Source organism: Nyctibius grandis, chromosome 25 (genome assembly GCF_013368605.1).
Source record: "Nyctibius grandis isolate bNycGra1 chromosome 25, bNycGra1.pri, whole genome shotgun sequence".
NCBI lineage: Eukaryota > Metazoa > Chordata > Aves > Nyctibiiformes > Nyctibiidae > Nyctibius > Nyctibius grandis.
Window position 1 is genome coordinate 4,550,836 of NC_090682.1, and position 17,981 is coordinate 4,568,816.

Here is a 17,981-nt window from a genome sequence, read left to right on the forward strand (position 1 = left end):
TTCTACCATTGCTGCTATGTGAAAGTGTTCAGGGTTTTCAGGTGGCATGGTCCAAACCACATGCACCATCTCCTTGTAGGTCTGCTGTGTCTCACCCTGTCATCCCCAGACTTCTTCCAGTAGAGCACTGGCAGCCCAAGCTGTCTGTGCTGAAATATATGCACGGCTTTCATTGGCCTGATTTTGCCTTAACAGAGAGAAAAACACTTTGGTGTTCTTTCTTTTTACCCTGTTGGCACAACATTGGTTTTATTTTGCTCCTGTTCGGGCCAGCACAGATGAACATTGCCTTGCTAATGCTCTGTTAAAAAAAACTTCTACCTGCATACTCTGAATGGCTTATTTGGTTCTTTTTAATACATTCTGGAGAGAGCTTTGTCTCCGTTTGGTTTTCCTTCCCCCCTATTTCTCGTATCTGTTTCAGCGAGATAAAGAACTCCATTGCATTCAGAGGCTGCACTCTTTTACTAACAATCCTCATGTTTTTTGCACAGCTTACCTGTGCTATTTAGTTGCTAGAAAGCAGACAGAGCATACTTTAGCTAGTAACTGGCACCAGCAGGCTGCATTTTATTTCGACATATATTTCAGTTGCTGCTTTCTATAGTTACAGATAACTGGATATAACAGATGTCTGTGTTAACCTCCGCTGGGTCAGCGCTGCAAGTGTGAGAAAGTGACCAGTGTATCCCCCGGCCTAAATTAAAGGCCATTTCAACGGAGACTGGACAAGCCAGGGAATTGTTAACACAATACAGTCTTTTCCCTCAAGGGGCCAGCCTGAATTCAGCCGAAGCTAGCGCTGATTGAACGGGCTTATCATCTGTTGGCTGTCTCATTGTTCAAGTGAAATAAGTTTATTGGGTCTCAATCTACTCCTCCCTGGCAGATAAGTCCCTGCTTGCCGAAGCTTTTACTAGCGTTGGCTGTCCCAGGTGACCCCTCCCTGGCAGACTCCCCTCTTTCCCACCGCCACCTCCCCCAGGATTAAACAGGCCCTGGGAACCGGAGCCACCTCTCGACTTGCTTCCTCCCTGTCTGGTCGCACAGGGGATCCTGACAGTGGTACTCAGCAATGCTGGAGCCAGCTCACGCACACAGAACAAGTGCCACTTAAGAGGCATTCACCCCAGCGACATGTCTGTATTAGGTCACACACCAATCCAATTCCAATTTCATTATTTTCATACTTTTAGAGCCTGACCTGATCACCCTCAGCAAGAAAAACCACCTCAATATCTGAGAAAATTCCAGTCACAATCCTTTCCTCATTACTCACGCTTCTAATGCATCACAAATAAATGACCCACGGTCAAGGGGAGCACTTACCAGGGTCCGAGCAGGTTCATGGGTTCGTACACACTGAGACCAGAAGGGAACCACTGTTAACGTCCAGAATACAAGCCACAGACTCCCCTAATTTCACTCCCATCTGATCTGGAGCCGATCTTTCAGGCAAAAAAATGCATGCACTCTTGAAAAATTACCTGAGACAGAGAATCAAACACAGTCTGTGAAAAATCAAACAGTTAATTACTCGCTATGTTAATTTAAAAAAAAGAAAAAGGCAGGCCTCATTCTAGTCGAAGTGAGGCACCTAAACCCAATTATTTCCCAGCCCACACTAATAACGTTTGACAGATCTCACTGCGCCCAGAGCAGCAGTGTCACTGTTACACACGGGGACACGGACCCACCCAGATCACGGAATTTCTCCGGGTCGCACACAGAGATAATGGCAGCAGCAGAGGAAGGAGCATCTAGTAGACTCTGCTGCTTGTCAGAATAGTTTTCCTTATACTTATTTAAATCACCAGAGGTTTTAGAGGGAGGGAGGGGGAGAGGATTTGAAACATACGCAATTTTCTACTTCTTTTCTGTAGCTTTTTGATCCTTTCGCTTCTGGGTTTGGCAACTGCAACTTCATCCTTGGAGATTTTTCTTCAGTTCCTCAAAGACACTTCAATTTTCTCACAAATCTCTCTTCCTTTCACTTAATTTAAACATTTTTTGCCAATGTCATGATTTAATAATGAGAAATAAAATTGGAGATTACTAAGTGTTGAGAGAAGACCTTTCATTTCATCTGGGGATTAAGAAGGGAGTTAAAGGTGTGAATCCTATTATCCACGCTGGCCTAACCTGAGCTCCAGCGTGCTACAGAGTCCAGTCCTGAGAGATACTGAGCACTCTCTGCTCCCACTGCAGCCAGGGAAGCCCTGCGGACTCAGAGCACATTGTGGATTTGGGCCCCTTAAGACACAATGCTAGCGTATAAATCCATTACAGCGCTGTCTCATAGATATTTTGCTAATAACTTTACAGCCCAACTTCATTTAGAAATACTGCCAGCTGATCAAATCCAAGCAGCTTCTCCCTACACCATTAATTTAAGGTAACAATTCACTATGATCTTTGGTTCCGCATAAGCGCTTCCCAAATCACTTCTTTGGTCTCTGTCAATTATCTGAGAATAATGCACCCTCAAGTTACCTTTTAGAGCAAACGTTACTCCACGGTCATAATTCTAAAATATTATCAGTAGCCAAAAAATAGGAACAATGCAGCTTTCAACTTCAGAAATTTAGACTGCATATTCAAATGTGGAAATAAAAAATAAATCAGCACTGGTGCAGTCTGAAGATCTATTGGATTTTCATAATTTGGCAATTACTAGTCATGTTCACAGGACCAAATGGACCTTGAGCCTTTTATTAATTTGATTTCATTTTCTGGATGGCTACTATTAGATAAAGAGAGCCTTCTCGGGTACCGCTGAGATGGTACTGGCCATCAAATTATGTCTGGCAAATCAAATTTCATGCACTCGGGGCTAGACTCACTCAGCTGGCTGCTGTCTTACCCTCTCCATCACGAAGCAGCTTCTCTCCCAGACGTGGGCACACGGTGCAGGATGCAGCTGACCAGGCTGGCTCTTCTTCAGCTCACCTGCTGCGCTCAGGAGACTCCCCAAACCCATGTGTGATCTGCTGTGCCAGCCCCCGTCCTCTCCTCTGATCCCCCAGCAGCATCTCACGCGTCGGGAAGTGCCACGGCATGGCCAGGTGCTCGCTGACCCAGCCAGAGCAGCAAGAAGGGCAAACGTGGGCATGGGTTATGCCCAGTGTCCTTCTCCAGTCGATTCTGGATCTGTCCCTGCTGTGCAGTGCAGCAGGGCAGCCACGTGCTGCCCTGGTCGGGACACATCTCATTTTGGACCACAATTTCCATCCTGTTCAGTCAGACAGAAAGGGCACCAGCAGACAGCAATGAGTCCAGACATGAAAATGGCCAGGTCTTCCTCTGCCAAATGCTCTGAATCTGTAACTAGTTGTTACGATGAGACAGAGAAGTGCTGCTGCTGTCTGATTTTGGAATGGGACTTTGGCTGGGGGAACAGGACAAAACAGAGTGAGAAGCTGTCTCTTCCTGTCTTGTGTGTGTAACAACTCCATTAGAGGGCTGGATCTCACTCGCAGAACGGTGCTGGCTGAGTATGTAGGCTGCCAGCATTCATAATAATTAACCATTAATGTTAGCAAACACTTGGCAAATTTCCACTCGCTTTCATCCAGAGCTCTCAGAATCCTTTGCAAACATGAACAGAGCAAACTTTGCCAGGCCCCCTCCAGTCCTACACATTAATCCAAAGAATTTCCTCCACTTCTATTCTCTGACAGGGTATTTAGTAAACACAGTGAGGCTGGGAAGTACTCAGGTCATCCCCATTTTACAATGCACAGTGGAGGCCCAGGGTGGTAAAGTGACGTTCCCAAAGCCCCAGTGAGCGCTGCTGGTGCAGCAATGGTGAGTGGTTGTGGTCTCCCAACCAAAATGGCCAAAGAAACCAACCTTCCTTGCAAAAGAGAGCAGTCTGGCTCACAGGACCTCAGAGCACAGACACTCGGTAGCCTCCTGCTAATGTCTGGCTCCCTACCACACCATGACCTCCATTTCAGCTGTCTGAGGGCTAAAGACGTTGTGGCTGATCAATGGCTCGGGAAGAAAACCAGAGGCTGTGTGTTCACCTCCTTGTCCCAGTTTAGTTCAGCAAGTAATAATCAGAGCATCCTCTACAGCTGTGCTCACTAACGTGCACGGGTATTTACTGTAGACTCTGGAAGAACAATCAGTTTTAGGCAGGCAGATCAGACATCTTAGTGCTCACCTGGGAATAAGAGGTCTTTTTTCTTTTCCTCCCCTAGTTCTTCCCCCTCATTTGCATTCACTTTTAGCTTCAAAATAAGTTGCTTTAAATCTCAGCTCAGCAAGAGCTAAGCCTGAAAAGCCAAAAGACTACATTCATGAAGATTTCCTGGGAGTTCAGGCAAAAGCCAATCTGAGACCTCTTTTCTGAGACTGCGCAACATGAGGAGGAGTATTTGGGGGATGAATAGGGAAGAGAAAGGTGCTTGGAAGGCAGAGATAGAGGGAGAGAAAAGAAGGAAGGTAACAGGTTTGAAAAAGCACAGGTCTCACCCATAGTGGGTCTAAATTGCCTTCTCCTCACCAATGTCAATCAAATTCCCTCCTTACCTCAGTTAACATTTTGTCCCAAACAAAGCAGCAAGCCTTCTCTGTTCTCCATGCTGCACACCAATCTGGATTTTTAGCAGCCACTTTGGACCAGCTCCCCAGCAGGCGTAGCCCAGCACCACTCCCAGTTGCCTTCGAGGAGCTGAGGATGCGACTCCGCAGGAGCCCTGACGGGCCATAAGAAGAGCCTCTGTCTGCCCAGAACGGCCCTTCTCGCTGCCTTTACCCTCCAACAGACATTTTCTCTCCCTTGCACCCTAAGCTCAATACATGAGACACCGAAAACATGAGCACCACAATAAAAACAACAGAAGGGATTAGTCTGTACAAATTGATCAAAGCGTGAAAAATACTATTCCAAAACAGCCTAAGTCAAGAAATAACAAATGTTAGGTCTTTCTATTGTAATAGACCCTTATTTATTACCTTGGAAAGGGTACTTTTTAAAGGCAAATGGCCAACTAGTCCCTTTGATACACAGAGATGCTTCAAGATAGGTATGATATAGAAAACCTCGGCAGAAGATATGTACCGGCTAATCTGACAGTTATCTCTTTTACAGCCAGCTACTGTCATTTCAGCCGCTGAGAACCGCCAGCCACACTGATAACTGCAGACCTAAACACAGCAGAGGAGAAAGCCTTTGTTAATTAAGCCAGCTTCCTTCATTTTCTTACTGATCTGGCCTCAGCAGAGCTCTGAGAGCTGCTGTTGCGTGGCCCTTTGTGCTGGTGATGGACTGCCGCACGCCCCTCTCCCCGAGATAGCGAGGCAGGCGATCCTCATCTGCGGGCTGGAATGCTTTCTGGGATGAAATGTTGCAGTCCTGCCACAAATCAGAGTATTAACTCAACTGGAGCACAGCAGATTCCCCCTTGGAGGGAAAAAAAATCTCTCTGAAGGATGCATAAACCTGCCCGTTGTCCGATCCGGCTGATACGGGGCTGACTTTCCCAGTGTGGTATCGAGTTCCAGAGGAGCCTATTTATACTGAATTCATCAGTGCTACTTTGTACCCAGAAGAGCTCAGCTCTGTATTTTCAATCAGTTAGCGGCCATTAAACTCTGATGGGGTTTCTGGAACTGTGGGTGCTTTATCCTCTGTTCAGCGGGCGTTTCGCCAGGCTGAGCCGCTGCTCCGCTCGCGCTGTTCAAGTTGCAGACATGCTGCCCCTCTTGGTTAGATACTCAGCACGGAGGGACAAAACTCAGCAGACTTGCAAGTGTCAAGCGTGAGCCCAGACTTACTTTTTACCATTTCTGATGGCCGTTTGTGATTCCTTTTGCAAATCATTGGCCTGATTCTGCCTCTACTTATGCCTCCCTTGCTTTGGAGCAGTGCCTCACCGGCAGGCTCTCCACCTGATAGGCAGTGCTACTTTTTCCCCTCTAGTCAAAGCCACCACAAGAAATTTCCTCACCTTCATTGGAGACACAAGTGAAGTAGAGGAGAGAAACACATATCTTGCAGGTAATTAATCTCAGAGCTAAATGAAACAAAAGCTGATGGAGGGGACTTTGGTCACTCGTGCCAGCCTTTTCATAGCCAAATCACGACAGCATCACCCCAAACCTAACACCAAAGCAGCCCTTCTTTCCTTCTTTGCTCTTTCATAAACTTAGAAACAAGTCATGGTCCAGCCTCCCCCGATCAGGCCTCACCTACAGATCCTTTTCCCAAAGGATGTCTTCACCATTCAAACAGAGTCATCATCCAAGAGCCATCAAAACCAGTTACCCACATTCCTGTGTCTAGCCCAGTTACCCTGTGCCCACAGCTGCAGTTACCAGGGCTGTAGGTATCTCCACCAGCTTACATATGACTGCTGGGACTCGCACCCCTTCCAGACCCTTTCTGTAACTCACAATCTCTGCAAAAAAAGCACAGCAAAACAATAGCCATTCCCCTTGCCTCTTCCTCCACCTTTTGGCTCACTTACCTGGTGAGGCACTTAGGGTTCAAGGAGAGAAACAGTCTTAGCAGTGCAGAAGCAGGGAAGATTTCTGAGGATCTGAAATGGTTAAAAAGATTCCTGCCTCAGGACCGCTAAGGTCCAAAGGGTTCAGTCTCTATTTTATAATTTATAGCTCAGTCTTTCTTCCCCAAGTCCTGTGGGCTCTCACAGCTCACAGAACAACCCTTTCCTATTTTTCTTACACCGCTCAGTTGAGTAAATGCCCCCAGGCTAGTCCATGCCTTGTTAATACCTTCACCCATGCAACCTCTGGGGAGAAAAGAGCTTTTTATCATTAGGTGAAAATGGAACTGCCTGGAATAACAACACAAACATGAGTTTTAGAGCACGAGGAGAGATTCCAGGCCTTTTAGTTAGGAACCTGCCAGACTGCTGTTGACCCAGCCACGGTTGGAGAATTGTCTGTCACCACAGGGAGAGACACGAGCCCTCGGCCCCGCTGCCGGGCTCCCTGAACACAGAGGCAGCAGGAGGATCAAACAAAACAGTTAGAGGGGATAAAGCAAAGTATTACATTTTAATTGATCTGATCTTTGGCTCCCAGTGGAGTTTGTAGAGATATCTTACTAGAATTACTCAAGTTTTATCAGGAGACAGCAATACTGGGAAAGTGCCTTTTGGACAGCAAACCACTCCAGATCTCGAACTGCATTAGCATTGGGACTGTCTAAGCAAAAAAGCCCCCACAATAGTTTCAAAGACGAGAGAGAAAACTGGGGAGAGAGAGAACATGTGAGATGTAAACCTATCTGAGCACACAAATGTATTTGAGCACAAACCCAGGCATAGGCATAATGCTGTCTGCCTTGGGGTCCCTCCCGTGTAAAACCTGTAGGTATTTACTGGTGAGCAGAAAATACAGGACCTACAGAGGTGCTAGTAAAGGCATCCAAATGACAGCAGCTTTTATCCATCCACTCCTCTTCTGAGGTCCATTTCTGTTCTGAGTGCAAACACTCTGAACATTTAAAAAAAAATTAAAAAGAGAGAAGAGGGCAAGAGGGACACGCAAAAAAAAATCCTTAAAATACAGACCCAGATATAAAATACCATACGGGTAGAGCAAGCTAGCAGGAGACATAAAAAGCAAAGACAGAGAGAAACCAGGTGGTTTCTCATCTTTTTTTTCCTGACATCCTCTGTCTGAGCAGATGACTGCAAGATCTTTGGAGAAGCAGAGGAATAATGTCTGGCTCTGTCAGGATCCCTCTTTATTCACTGCGGTGAAGGGGTGAAAAAACATCGAGTCTGATAAATGATTCATGGAGCCTTTTCTTCTGCTAATCTGTAAATAAATTTTAAAAAGCAGCTTCTTTTTGATGAATATATTCTGCTGCTCGTAAAAACATGTTGGCCTTTAAACACAACACAGGCATGCTCAGACGTCTCTGGTGTTGCTGTCAGTACTTTGAAAGCCCCAGCTTGGCTCCCTGCAGAGTGCGAGGATGGAGGTTTCGCTGACTTACCTCAGTTGAGGATCTGCCCCTCTGGTCCCACGGCACTGGATTCCGGGGCTCTGGCAAAGCCTTACCTCATCTCACGCTCACACCTTCACTGTTTAGTCAGCGAGAGGGTAACATCCCGCAGATTTACCGATACGGAGGCCAGAAAGTACCTTAATGAACACCTCGTATGACATCCTACATAACAAGCTCTAAATCCTCTCCTTCGTTGCACGAGCACTCTCCCAGTATGCACATTTTACTGTCGCTGTGTGGCAGACACTTCTTTTCACACGCTGCCTGAAATGACATAACAACCCTATCGTGCCCATCACCATGGCATCGCATCCCATTCCCTGCACGTCCCTCCTCAGAAACATCTGCTGGAGACAGGCTCCTGCCCGCGATAACGCGGTGGCTTTGACCCGCTGTACCTAACTCAGCCCCGATCAACTGGGCTCCCACCAGCAGGTCTGGGAAGGCTGTAGCTGCTGTGGTCCTCATTGCACAGAAACCTGGGCCCCCCTGGACAGACTGCACTGCTGTTGGTTAGGGGTTCTTTCCCCCCCTTACCACCACGTATCTTGGGCTTGCTTTTTTTCGCCTTTTCTTTTTTTTCTCCCGTTTCCATTCAGCTACAGATAACGGCAACACCACGGGTGTGGACACACTCGGGCAGCAGAGACCTGCGACAGCCAAAGCACCTCTTCCCTTTCAGCGGGGGAGTTGCTGGGTTTCTCCCTGAGCAGATGGGCCTCAAACTGTCTCACAACTTTTGTGAGGGTGGACAGGGAAGGAAAGAGAAAAAAAAGCATGATTATACAAGGACATCTTTTATTCCAGTACATTCAAGACAAAAAGAAAATAAAACAACTCAAGAACAGGATGTACCTTCACTCAAGGCTTTATCTCCCCTGCCCCTCTCCATTGTTGTCTCTTTCCTTTTACAACCAGAAATTGCATAGAATTTGTTTTTCAATCAGAAAATTAAACTCGTCAATGTAAAACCCACGTCTGTACCAAGCAGAGGGTGAGCTGCTGCTGTTGCTAGGGAAGTAAATATTTTCCTTACACCAGATCCCGGGCTAATGGTTTTCTCGAATGCTGTGCGGCATCATGGCTGCTCGACATGGGCTGTAAGTCACCCTTGAAGCTGAGGGTGCTCCGTGGGTCACAGACAAGGGGAGCTCGCGAGCCTGGGGCAGAGCTCAGAGCCACTTGTTCGGCAGCGAGCAGAGCACGGGCTGCGGTCGCTTCGGGGAGCGACAGTGGGCAGCGAGCACCACCTCCCTCCGCTGTGGGGAAAGGGCAGCCGTCCCCAGCACTCCCCGCTCGCGCCTGCTCCCACCTCACCTTCCTCAAAAGGCTCCCCCACCCACACCCCAAAAACAGAAAGGGAAAAAAGCAAAAGGTAACCCCAGAATTAAACAAAAGACACAGAACCCCTGAAATTCCAGGCGTTTCAAGGCCTCTTTGAGTTCACTGTGTTCGTTGGTTGGTTTTTGGCATTGTAATATATATATATGTATGTATATATATATATTTTTATATATATGTATTTTAACAACTCCTCAAACGGACTTTCAACAACTGCTGCTTCTCACAGGGACCATGTCCCATCCCTCCCTCCCTTTGTCCACCTGCCACACTCTGAAAAGGAAGAAGAGTTCCAGCACCTGAAACCTGGTGCCTTGGAGACTACGTCCTGACGTACCCAAAACACACCAAAACAAAACGATGACTCCTCCCTTCCCATCCCTTTGCCACGTCAAATAAAAAGACCCTCCCCCCACCCTTTGAGAACATCCCCCGGTAAGTCTACGTGATGGAGAGACAGCGCCAGCGTCCTTTCTCCTGGCCTGGGGTGGAGAAGTTCCAAGAACCACTCTGGAACCACCTGGCTGGGCAATATCTGCTACAGCAGTTACCCACCACGTCCCTCCTTCCCACCTCGGAGCCGCACGGTGGCAAGGAGACAACTGCTGGGGACAGGTCAGCCGGAGGAGCTCGCTCCTGCTGCGTTGGGCTTCAGCGAGACGCGTGTCCTCTTGGACACCAAAACCAAAGCTGTCTCTCTGGCCAAGCCTGCGCGTCAGCCCAAAAGGTCCGCCTTGCTCTGGAGAAGCTGGGTAACTGCTTTTAATTTAAAAACGAGTTGACATTGTACAAGTCCGTGTTCTGTAAAATGGAACAGGACCCTCTCGGCCCACCCCAACACCCCCCGCCCCAGCGTTACTCGGGCTCGCTGCTGTTGGTGGTCTTCTCCCACTCCAAGCTCTCTTCGCTCCGTGCGGGCGAGCCTGCCGATGGCCGTGCCCGGAGGCCCTGAAACCTGCGGCACTCGGGGCACACCCGGATGTGCGTGCACCCTCGGGCGACCAGGGCGGCTTCTTGTGCCAGTCTTTGTGCCAGGGGATCTGGCTCCCCCCCACTGCACAGCTTCCCGTTGCTGAGCGTGGTTGTGCTGCGGGCTCGGCGCTCCTCCGCGATAACGGGTTGAGTCCGTATCATTCCCCCTCGCCTCCGACGAGGGTGGAAACTGTCCTTGCAGAGGATGATGTTGCGCAGCTCCGTCACCATTTCTTGGCACACCGACACCTGGAAGGCAGACCCGAGACATACTGCTCACCTAAGTAAGCTGCGAGCCCAGCAGCACTGCATCTGCTCTGGATTCTGATGCCAAAGTTCTAAGGACTCGGTCATTAATCCAGCCACTGGATTTCAAAACCAATGCTTGGATATTAACGCTTGATTTAGCACAACGGATTCCACCTCTTGTCAGAGACCCTCCTGTATTCTGGATCCCCAAATCAACACAAGACCCAATCCTACGGCAGACAGAAATCCTCAGATGATCCCGTCTCCAGGAGAGGTCCCTGGACATGGTACACATCCTTGACCCCTTCAAAAGCCCTTGGAGCATCCCTACAGCCTCGATCTTAGTAGGAATGCATGAGAAACTCGTGCATTGTAGACCCTGCCCAACACACCTAGCCTTCTCGTGCATTTGAGATCTCCTTACTAGCAATGCTCATCTCAGCCTGGGTGCATTACTTGCTCCAGAGCACTGCACTGCTGAGCACCCCGCAGACAGCAATAAACACACACTATCCCCTTGGGACGCTTTCAGGTCTTACCTCTGACTGTTCAGAGTGCCGAAGGCTCCACAAAAATTCCAGCATTGCCATAAAAATTGCTACGATTAAGCCACAGATGAGAACCACGAAGATTCCACCAATATTCTCCATTCCCAGGCCTAAAATAAAGCAGAAGAGACAATGCTTTGGAGAGGAAGACACAGAAAAAATTGCAAGTATCTCTGTACAGAAATCCCAACACTTTACTGTTTAGTTGGCATTGCATATACCCAGCCAGGGACAAAAAACACATAGCCAGCACTATTAATGTTAATATATTAATAGCTAACCGCATGACTCAGATGGCAAATGGAATGACTTGCAATAACTGCACGATCGAAGACGCATTCTCAGAAATGATGATTTTGCAGATAAACAGCAAGTACATTGGAGGGAAGCACAAAGCAATTTGTGGACAAACTGAAAACAGGAATAAAAATGAGAGATCAATCGGGCACATTAATCCCTGCAAATTATTCACCCAGCTCTAGTTGCTTTGAACTTCACAAAGGAAGATGAGCAATGTTGTTAAAAGAAGCAGAGATGAAGACGACAAGAAAGGACTTTAAAGGAAGCTGGCACCAAGAAAAGCTCCTTTGATTGCATTACAAAGTGCTGGTGAAAAATTATTACAGCTGCTTATATTGCAGTAGCAAGGAGAGGTTCCAAACAAGACCAGGACCCACCACTGCTTCACACTATACGGTGACCAAACAGGGTCCCTCCCACCCAGGGATACCTGGGTGCTCTCTGCCCAGCATCCTCTGACCCCTGAGGAGGAAACAGCCCTTTCCATGGGGTGACTCATCTCACCTCCCTCGGACAACAATGGGATGACTACCATCTCTACTGATCGTAGGAGCCAGTCAGCCACCTCGGGCCAAACGCTGCCCATGCAGACAGCTTCACTTCGGGGAGGAACTAAATCACACACACGGCAGCTGCCAGCCCTGTCCTACACAGCTGGCACTCCAGAAAGCTCACCAGCTGGAAGGCAAATCCGCCCCCCAAGCACCTGGCCTGAGCTTTCCATGCGCCGAGGCTGTCACCTCGCTTCCCACCATGATCCCTGTCCCCAAAACTGCAGCCTGTGCCTCCGTCCAGCCCTGCAGAACAGGTCTGTGAGAGGAGCCGGGGAGCAGCACCGGCTTCAGCACACACTGTCTGAGAAATGGCTCTTCTCTCCTGTGCTGGTTGGTTTTGGGTCTCAAGTGGACTGGGCCCCCGACTGGAGTGATTACTAAAAAGCATGCGGTGCTTTGCACGGAGGTGACGGTATGAGGCCATTATTCAACAAGAACATCTATAAAAATCTTCCTCTCCCCTCTGTGACATTAAATCAAAGTGCAAGAATCAATGATTTATTGACTTAATCTCTGCGTGGCTTTTAGACATAAAATCTCACCAAAATCCTTGTAAATCGCTGACCTGTTTTGTTCTAAAACTTAGGAGCTCACATTTCTCCCTCTTCCCCTGTCATTCTTCTGGCATTGCCTCCAGAGCAATCCAGTGACTCTGTAAATCAGCCCTTCACAGAGATGTTTCCACTAAAACAGCAATCACAGGGCAGAAAACATAGCCCATATTCACAGTTTAGACCCAAGATAAAGACCACCCTCTCCTCCCAGCAGTTCTCAAATTTGAATTTAGGGCCGGTACTTCTCTCTACATCCTTCTATTGTTTCACCTGGGTGCCACCTCAGACACCCAGTCCCAAGCTCACCTGAGAGGTATTTCTTTCCTCCATATACACGTACCAGCAGGCTACAGCCTTCCTCATGTCCCAAACTGCAAAAGTGAGCCATGACAGAGGGCACAAAACAGCAGAAAAACTTGTCCAGCATCACAGAGCGCGCTGGATAGTGCCAGAGACAACCCAGGCTTCCCAGCTGCCTCAAAAGAGCCCACAGACTAGATTCCAATTCAGAGTTGCTTTTCGCACAGTCCATGGAGGAAAAGACTCCCACATGCCTGCTTGCCTTCAAAAGCAACTTCTTTAATAGCTTCTTGTCTTGCCCTGAGGCCTGATGTCTTACATTGGGCCAACACCTCCTGTCTCGAGACTACCAGCCCTGGCTGCCTACAGCGCAGCACTGCCCACGGGGAGCACTGGCTCGCAGGCCCCTGGGGTCTCATCCAGCCTAGCTCACGAACTGCACAGACACACACACCTACACCCGCTGCAACGTCAGGAAAACAGGAGAGCTACCACGGACCCGGCTTGGCTCTCCGTCTCTGTGCTCAGAAAGGTCACAAGACTGTCCTTTCAACGGGGGGACCCGCTGGCCTCCCAGAAAACACCTGCTGAGGAAAGGGTGACTGCCAACACTAAAAAACGCAGCAACTGCGTTAAGCTGGCAACTGCTCTCACGCTGGGACATCAGCCTAAAGTGGTAGCTTTTATGGCAATTTGCATAGCATTACCCAAAAGAATTTGCTCCTCAGTTTACAGATGTACTAATAAAATCTTTGTGTCCCTTTCCCTGTCTGTTTAAAAGGCACTTTCACTTGGAGCCATTAACCAGCAGGCCTGTGGTGGAGATCCATCTCCCTTGAAGGAACCCAGGATTTTGGTCTGATCCCTTTAGCCATCCATTTTCCCATGTAATGCTGCAGACATTCATTAGAAGCTAATTTACCCTCCATATGCCTCCAATATTTGTCATTTGGTTGTTCCCGCTATCTTTGCCCCAGGCAAAAACACACAGCATGAGGCACAGCAGAGCTGCTTGGCTTTCTCCTTGAATTGTGAAGGAAGGAATGTCAGGTCAGAAGAAGGGGAAAAAGTAATTCTCAGGCAGAAAAGCTCGCAGTGTTCTTGTGCAGATGGACGTTCATCCCTGCACTGCTGGCCAGGATGCTTCTACCACCTGGTCCCTTCAGCACACCGCCAGAGAGCGGCAGGGCTTACCTTTGGCTCTGTGGTCCTCCTCTTTGGGGCACTTGCCTCCTTCCCACCACTTTCGCTTCAGGATTTCCAGGCGGTTGTTCTCTTGCAACTGAAGAATGGCCAGGTCAAACTCGTCGCGAAACACAGAACCTGCAACATCAGGAGGCACGTGGTAAGGCACCGCCTCGGCCAGCCTTCCTCCCCACTCATCCCCGCCATGATCCCCTGCCAGTGTGCCCAACTACAAAAGCTCGTCTGTGAAGGGTTTGGAAGAGACTTCAGTCCACGTAAGCCCTCGAAACCTGCAGCCTCCCTGCTGGGACTGCCAAGTGGTTAATGTCATTTGCAGACAGCAATTTCTCCTGTCCACCAAGACCCACACAGGCCATTTAAAGAGGTGCATTACAAGGGGGAGCTTTGGCTTCAGGGGCAGGGTCTGAACAGGCAGTTCAGTATCTCACCACTGCTCCTCCAGACCACCGAGGTCCCTCTCCCATCATTCTGCCTCCAACTTCAACCTTGCTCTAACGCTCCTTCCCTCAAACTGGTGCACTGTAACAGCAGCAAGTTCAACAGAAACCTTCACACAAGCCCAACTGTCTGTTGTAGAGGGTACCGAGCCCTCCGGCAGTCCTGCTGCTGTCTGCTACCAGAGACCCCGAAGAAGGGCCGTGGGAAAGACCGCAGTTCTCCTGGTAACTCTGCACTATTGTCCCAGCGAGCAGCTCTCTGCTCTTATCTGCTACAGTTTCACTGTTTAACAAGACAATGTCAGAACAAATTTAGTCCTGAAAAGTAAGGATTTGTACTGACGATCAGGTTACTGTGACTTTACAAGCTTACGCATGTTAGCGAAACTATAGTGACTGTTTGTGTGATGGTTCTTATGTAATGCACCTTAACTTTGTGTTGCTAAGTGCAGGTGCTTAAAGGTCAGGAACAAGGCTTCTTGAGCCTGTGAGACTGGCCGAAAGATCAGTCAATTGCTTGGAATAACAACTACTACATCTTTTTTCTGTGCTGCCCTGGGAGATGACGTTCTCTTGCTAGCCCTCATCTTTGTAAGACAAAAACCCTGCATTTGTTAAACCTGATTATTAGCTGAGATAGTCACTGAATTGCCCAATTCTCTGTCCTGGAGTTTTAAGAACAACCACCAGCTGTTAAGAAACTTGTGCTAAGAACTACAAGAGTTGCACCAGCATTACTTTTACAGCACTTCTGAGATAAAACAAGGAGCACAAAACGATTCAAAAACACTGGTTCAAAAGGGAAACAGCCAGCAAAGAGCATAAATGCAGAAAATAAGCAGCAATTTTGAAACATCTTTCACATGAATTATTTAAAGAGCCGCAGTCGCGTGTCACATGGCTCTGGACCAGAGCAGGGTCTCGTACATCTGGCTCTGAGCACGCACCTTGGGCAATTACAATGCATTTGATTTTCCTCCTGAGATAAAAAAATGACCCTGGGCAGAGCCGTGAAACGTGACATTGGCTTTAGAGCCGGTTCAGCCTTTCAAATGCTCCGGTCCTCTGCCGACAGCTGAGAAGGACTAGAATTTTTCTTCACTGCCTACCGACGGGCATGCCAATCCCGTAGCCCTTGGTGTCCAGAAGGCCCCCGACCTGCGTGAGGTTGCAATTGCGCTGACGATAATACTCGTTCATGGTGGACTCCAGCAGGAAGGCGTAATTGGAGTTCAGCACGCGCGCAATCCCTTCCTCCGTGCTCTTCACAAAGACGCTTGGCTGCTTGGAGTACATGTAGTTCCACATCCGCTGGTACGTCTGGTAGCGGGAGTTCTGCAGGAGAAAGGAGGCAAGCACAGCTAAGGTGGGAGCACCTTGCTGTAACGTAAACCCCTAATTAGACACCACTATGAAAAGGCCACAATGGAGAAATGAGTCAGATAAGATTTGGTGCCAGATACAAAAAGGATTTAGATGCCTAACCTCCATTTATTCCAATGAGATTTAGAGGCCCAAATATCTTGGTGGATTTGAGACTTTGTTGGCAAAGCTGGGCATAAAATGCGTACCTAATTCCAATAGGTTCCAGCAAAGCTCTTTGCATAATTTCAATTTTAGAAAAATACATCGTTTCCGTAACAGTATATCAAAAACAAACAAAAAAACCCAGTAGAAATAGCTCATGTGTGCCTGATTTAAACCACCGAATGCTCCCCGTACAGCTCACAGCCTACTGTCTGTCACTGTAACCTTGTGCTTCACAGTTCACCAGCGTCAGGGCCAGACGCCATCACCTTGAGAAGGGCACTGAGGGCTGGGGGCAGAGCCAAAGCTCTCTGGAGTTTGTTACTCCTTGACTCTGGATTTTGGTTCACCCCCTTGTAAGGCAAATCAAAGTACCTGCTTCAGAGAACTGGAGTCTTTTCCTTGACTGCAGTAAACTAAAGCTCAACCAGCCCCAAATCCTCAGGCTTTGCTGGTGGTTGAACCCACCTTGGTGTGATTGAGAGAAAGGCTGACTACACTTAATCTCTCTTGCCTGTGCTGAGCAAAGAATGAAACCTGCTTGCACAAAGACTGAAGGTGAACACACTCTACATTAGGAGGTTCCAAATTTGCCCCTTTCCCCTCACCCTCGCATTTCTGCAGCAGGCAGAATCCCTTACACCACCTCCCCTCCTGGCCACCGCAGCAGGTATGTGACGTGCTGCCAGGCACCCCCTGCCATCGCGCTTTCAAGGACTCATTTTCTGGGGCTGGTGAGCAATGCTGGAGAACCTCAACGAATCTGCTGCTGACCTAGTTATTGTCCTCATCTGTCCAGCTCTGTCCTCTGGACACAGTCACTTGGGCAAGGGACAGGGAAACAGGGTGTAAGTTTGTTCCCAATTCACTGCACTTTTAAATCTTACTCCTGTGTGTGACTGTCGGGGGAAACTGCTGCCAGGACAAGGAAAGGTGCTGCAGCAGTGGACACACATTTCATGCAGCCAGGAGCTGAGAGGTGGTGAAGACAGACTCAGTCACGCCTGCTTAATCCATCCCTGTGTTTGACCCACCATGGTTACAGGCAAATGGATCCCAATGTAGTTTAAAGCGCTGCAAATGGTACAAGAACATCTTTTGCTAGTTTATTGTCTGATACCAGCGACGCCAGCACCCCCCAGGCAGCGCAGAGCCACAGTCGGGATTTTAAACTTGAAAGCCTTCCTGAAAAGAACTAAGCGAGTGCCTTGTACACAACCACCTTAGTCACTTGGGCTCTCTTCAGCTCGTTTTAGATGTAACGTTCTGCTTAAAAGCAGCTTTTTGCCAGCCCTCTAAAGGGTGTAAAGTTGGGCTGCAAAGCTCAGGCTCACTCGAGAGATTTCTCAGCCTTCCCAATTCAGTTCAGACTCAGAGGGGGAGAGAAAGCGAGAAAAGCTTTCTCTCCTCTCAGAATTTCAACAAGTAATAAATAAATAATCCTCAAGCAGATCCTTGTGCATTCAGAGCACTGCAGAAAAGATTCACTCATTTATTTCCCTTCTGAATAGAGCAGAGAAGATAAAAATTAAATTGGGCTAAATGGCAGGCATAAGTTTCCATGCACTTGACTGACTTCTTTTCAGTGCCACTGACCACACGCAGACTCCAGCACTTTCACAGATGCTAGCCTCCCTAGGGTTTGCAAACGTTTCTTTGCTTACCCAACCTGAGGGACTCTCATGTAAAAGATAAGATCACATCAAAACCACATAGACACACACAGAAATTTGACTGCAAATGCTCATCTGCTGAAGACCAGGTTATGTCACCACTGTGACACAGGGATGTGTACCACTCTCTCACCAAGTGTTCAGTTCCTTTCTAAGTTGAAGCAGGAAAGTCTGCTCGTCCAACATCCAGCACAGATGTCCTGACCCTAGTCATCCAGCATCCCAAGAGAATGCCAGCTGCTGTGTTACAAAATCCTGCCTTCCCTGGCCTCCACCATACCTCCCCCCACCATTCATCCCATCATCACCCGCTGGGGATCCAGCCCAGTC

The 17,981-nt window shown here is 48.4% G+C and overlaps 1 protein-coding gene across 1 annotated transcript in view; it reads right to left on the minus strand.

Moving 5' to 3' along the window:
• Positions 1 to 10,121: 10,121 nt before the first annotated feature.
• Positions 10,122 to 17,981, minus strand: part of GRIK4 (glutamate ionotropic receptor kainate type subunit 4) — a 194,561-nt gene continuing 186,701 nt past the window's right edge. Inside the window, exons 17-20 of the mRNA XM_068418410.1 lie at positions 15,561 to 15,786; positions 14,003 to 14,131; positions 11,092 to 11,210; positions 10,122 to 10,552 (exon numbers count right to left, since the gene is read on the minus strand). Coding sequence (XP_068274511.1) covers positions 10,187 to 10,552; positions 11,092 to 11,210; positions 14,003 to 14,131; positions 15,561 to 15,786 — 840 coding nt within the window. The 3' untranslated portion in view covers positions 10,122 to 10,186. The remainder of the gene's footprint in view (positions 10,553 to 11,091; positions 11,211 to 14,002; positions 14,132 to 15,560; positions 15,787 to 17,981) is intronic.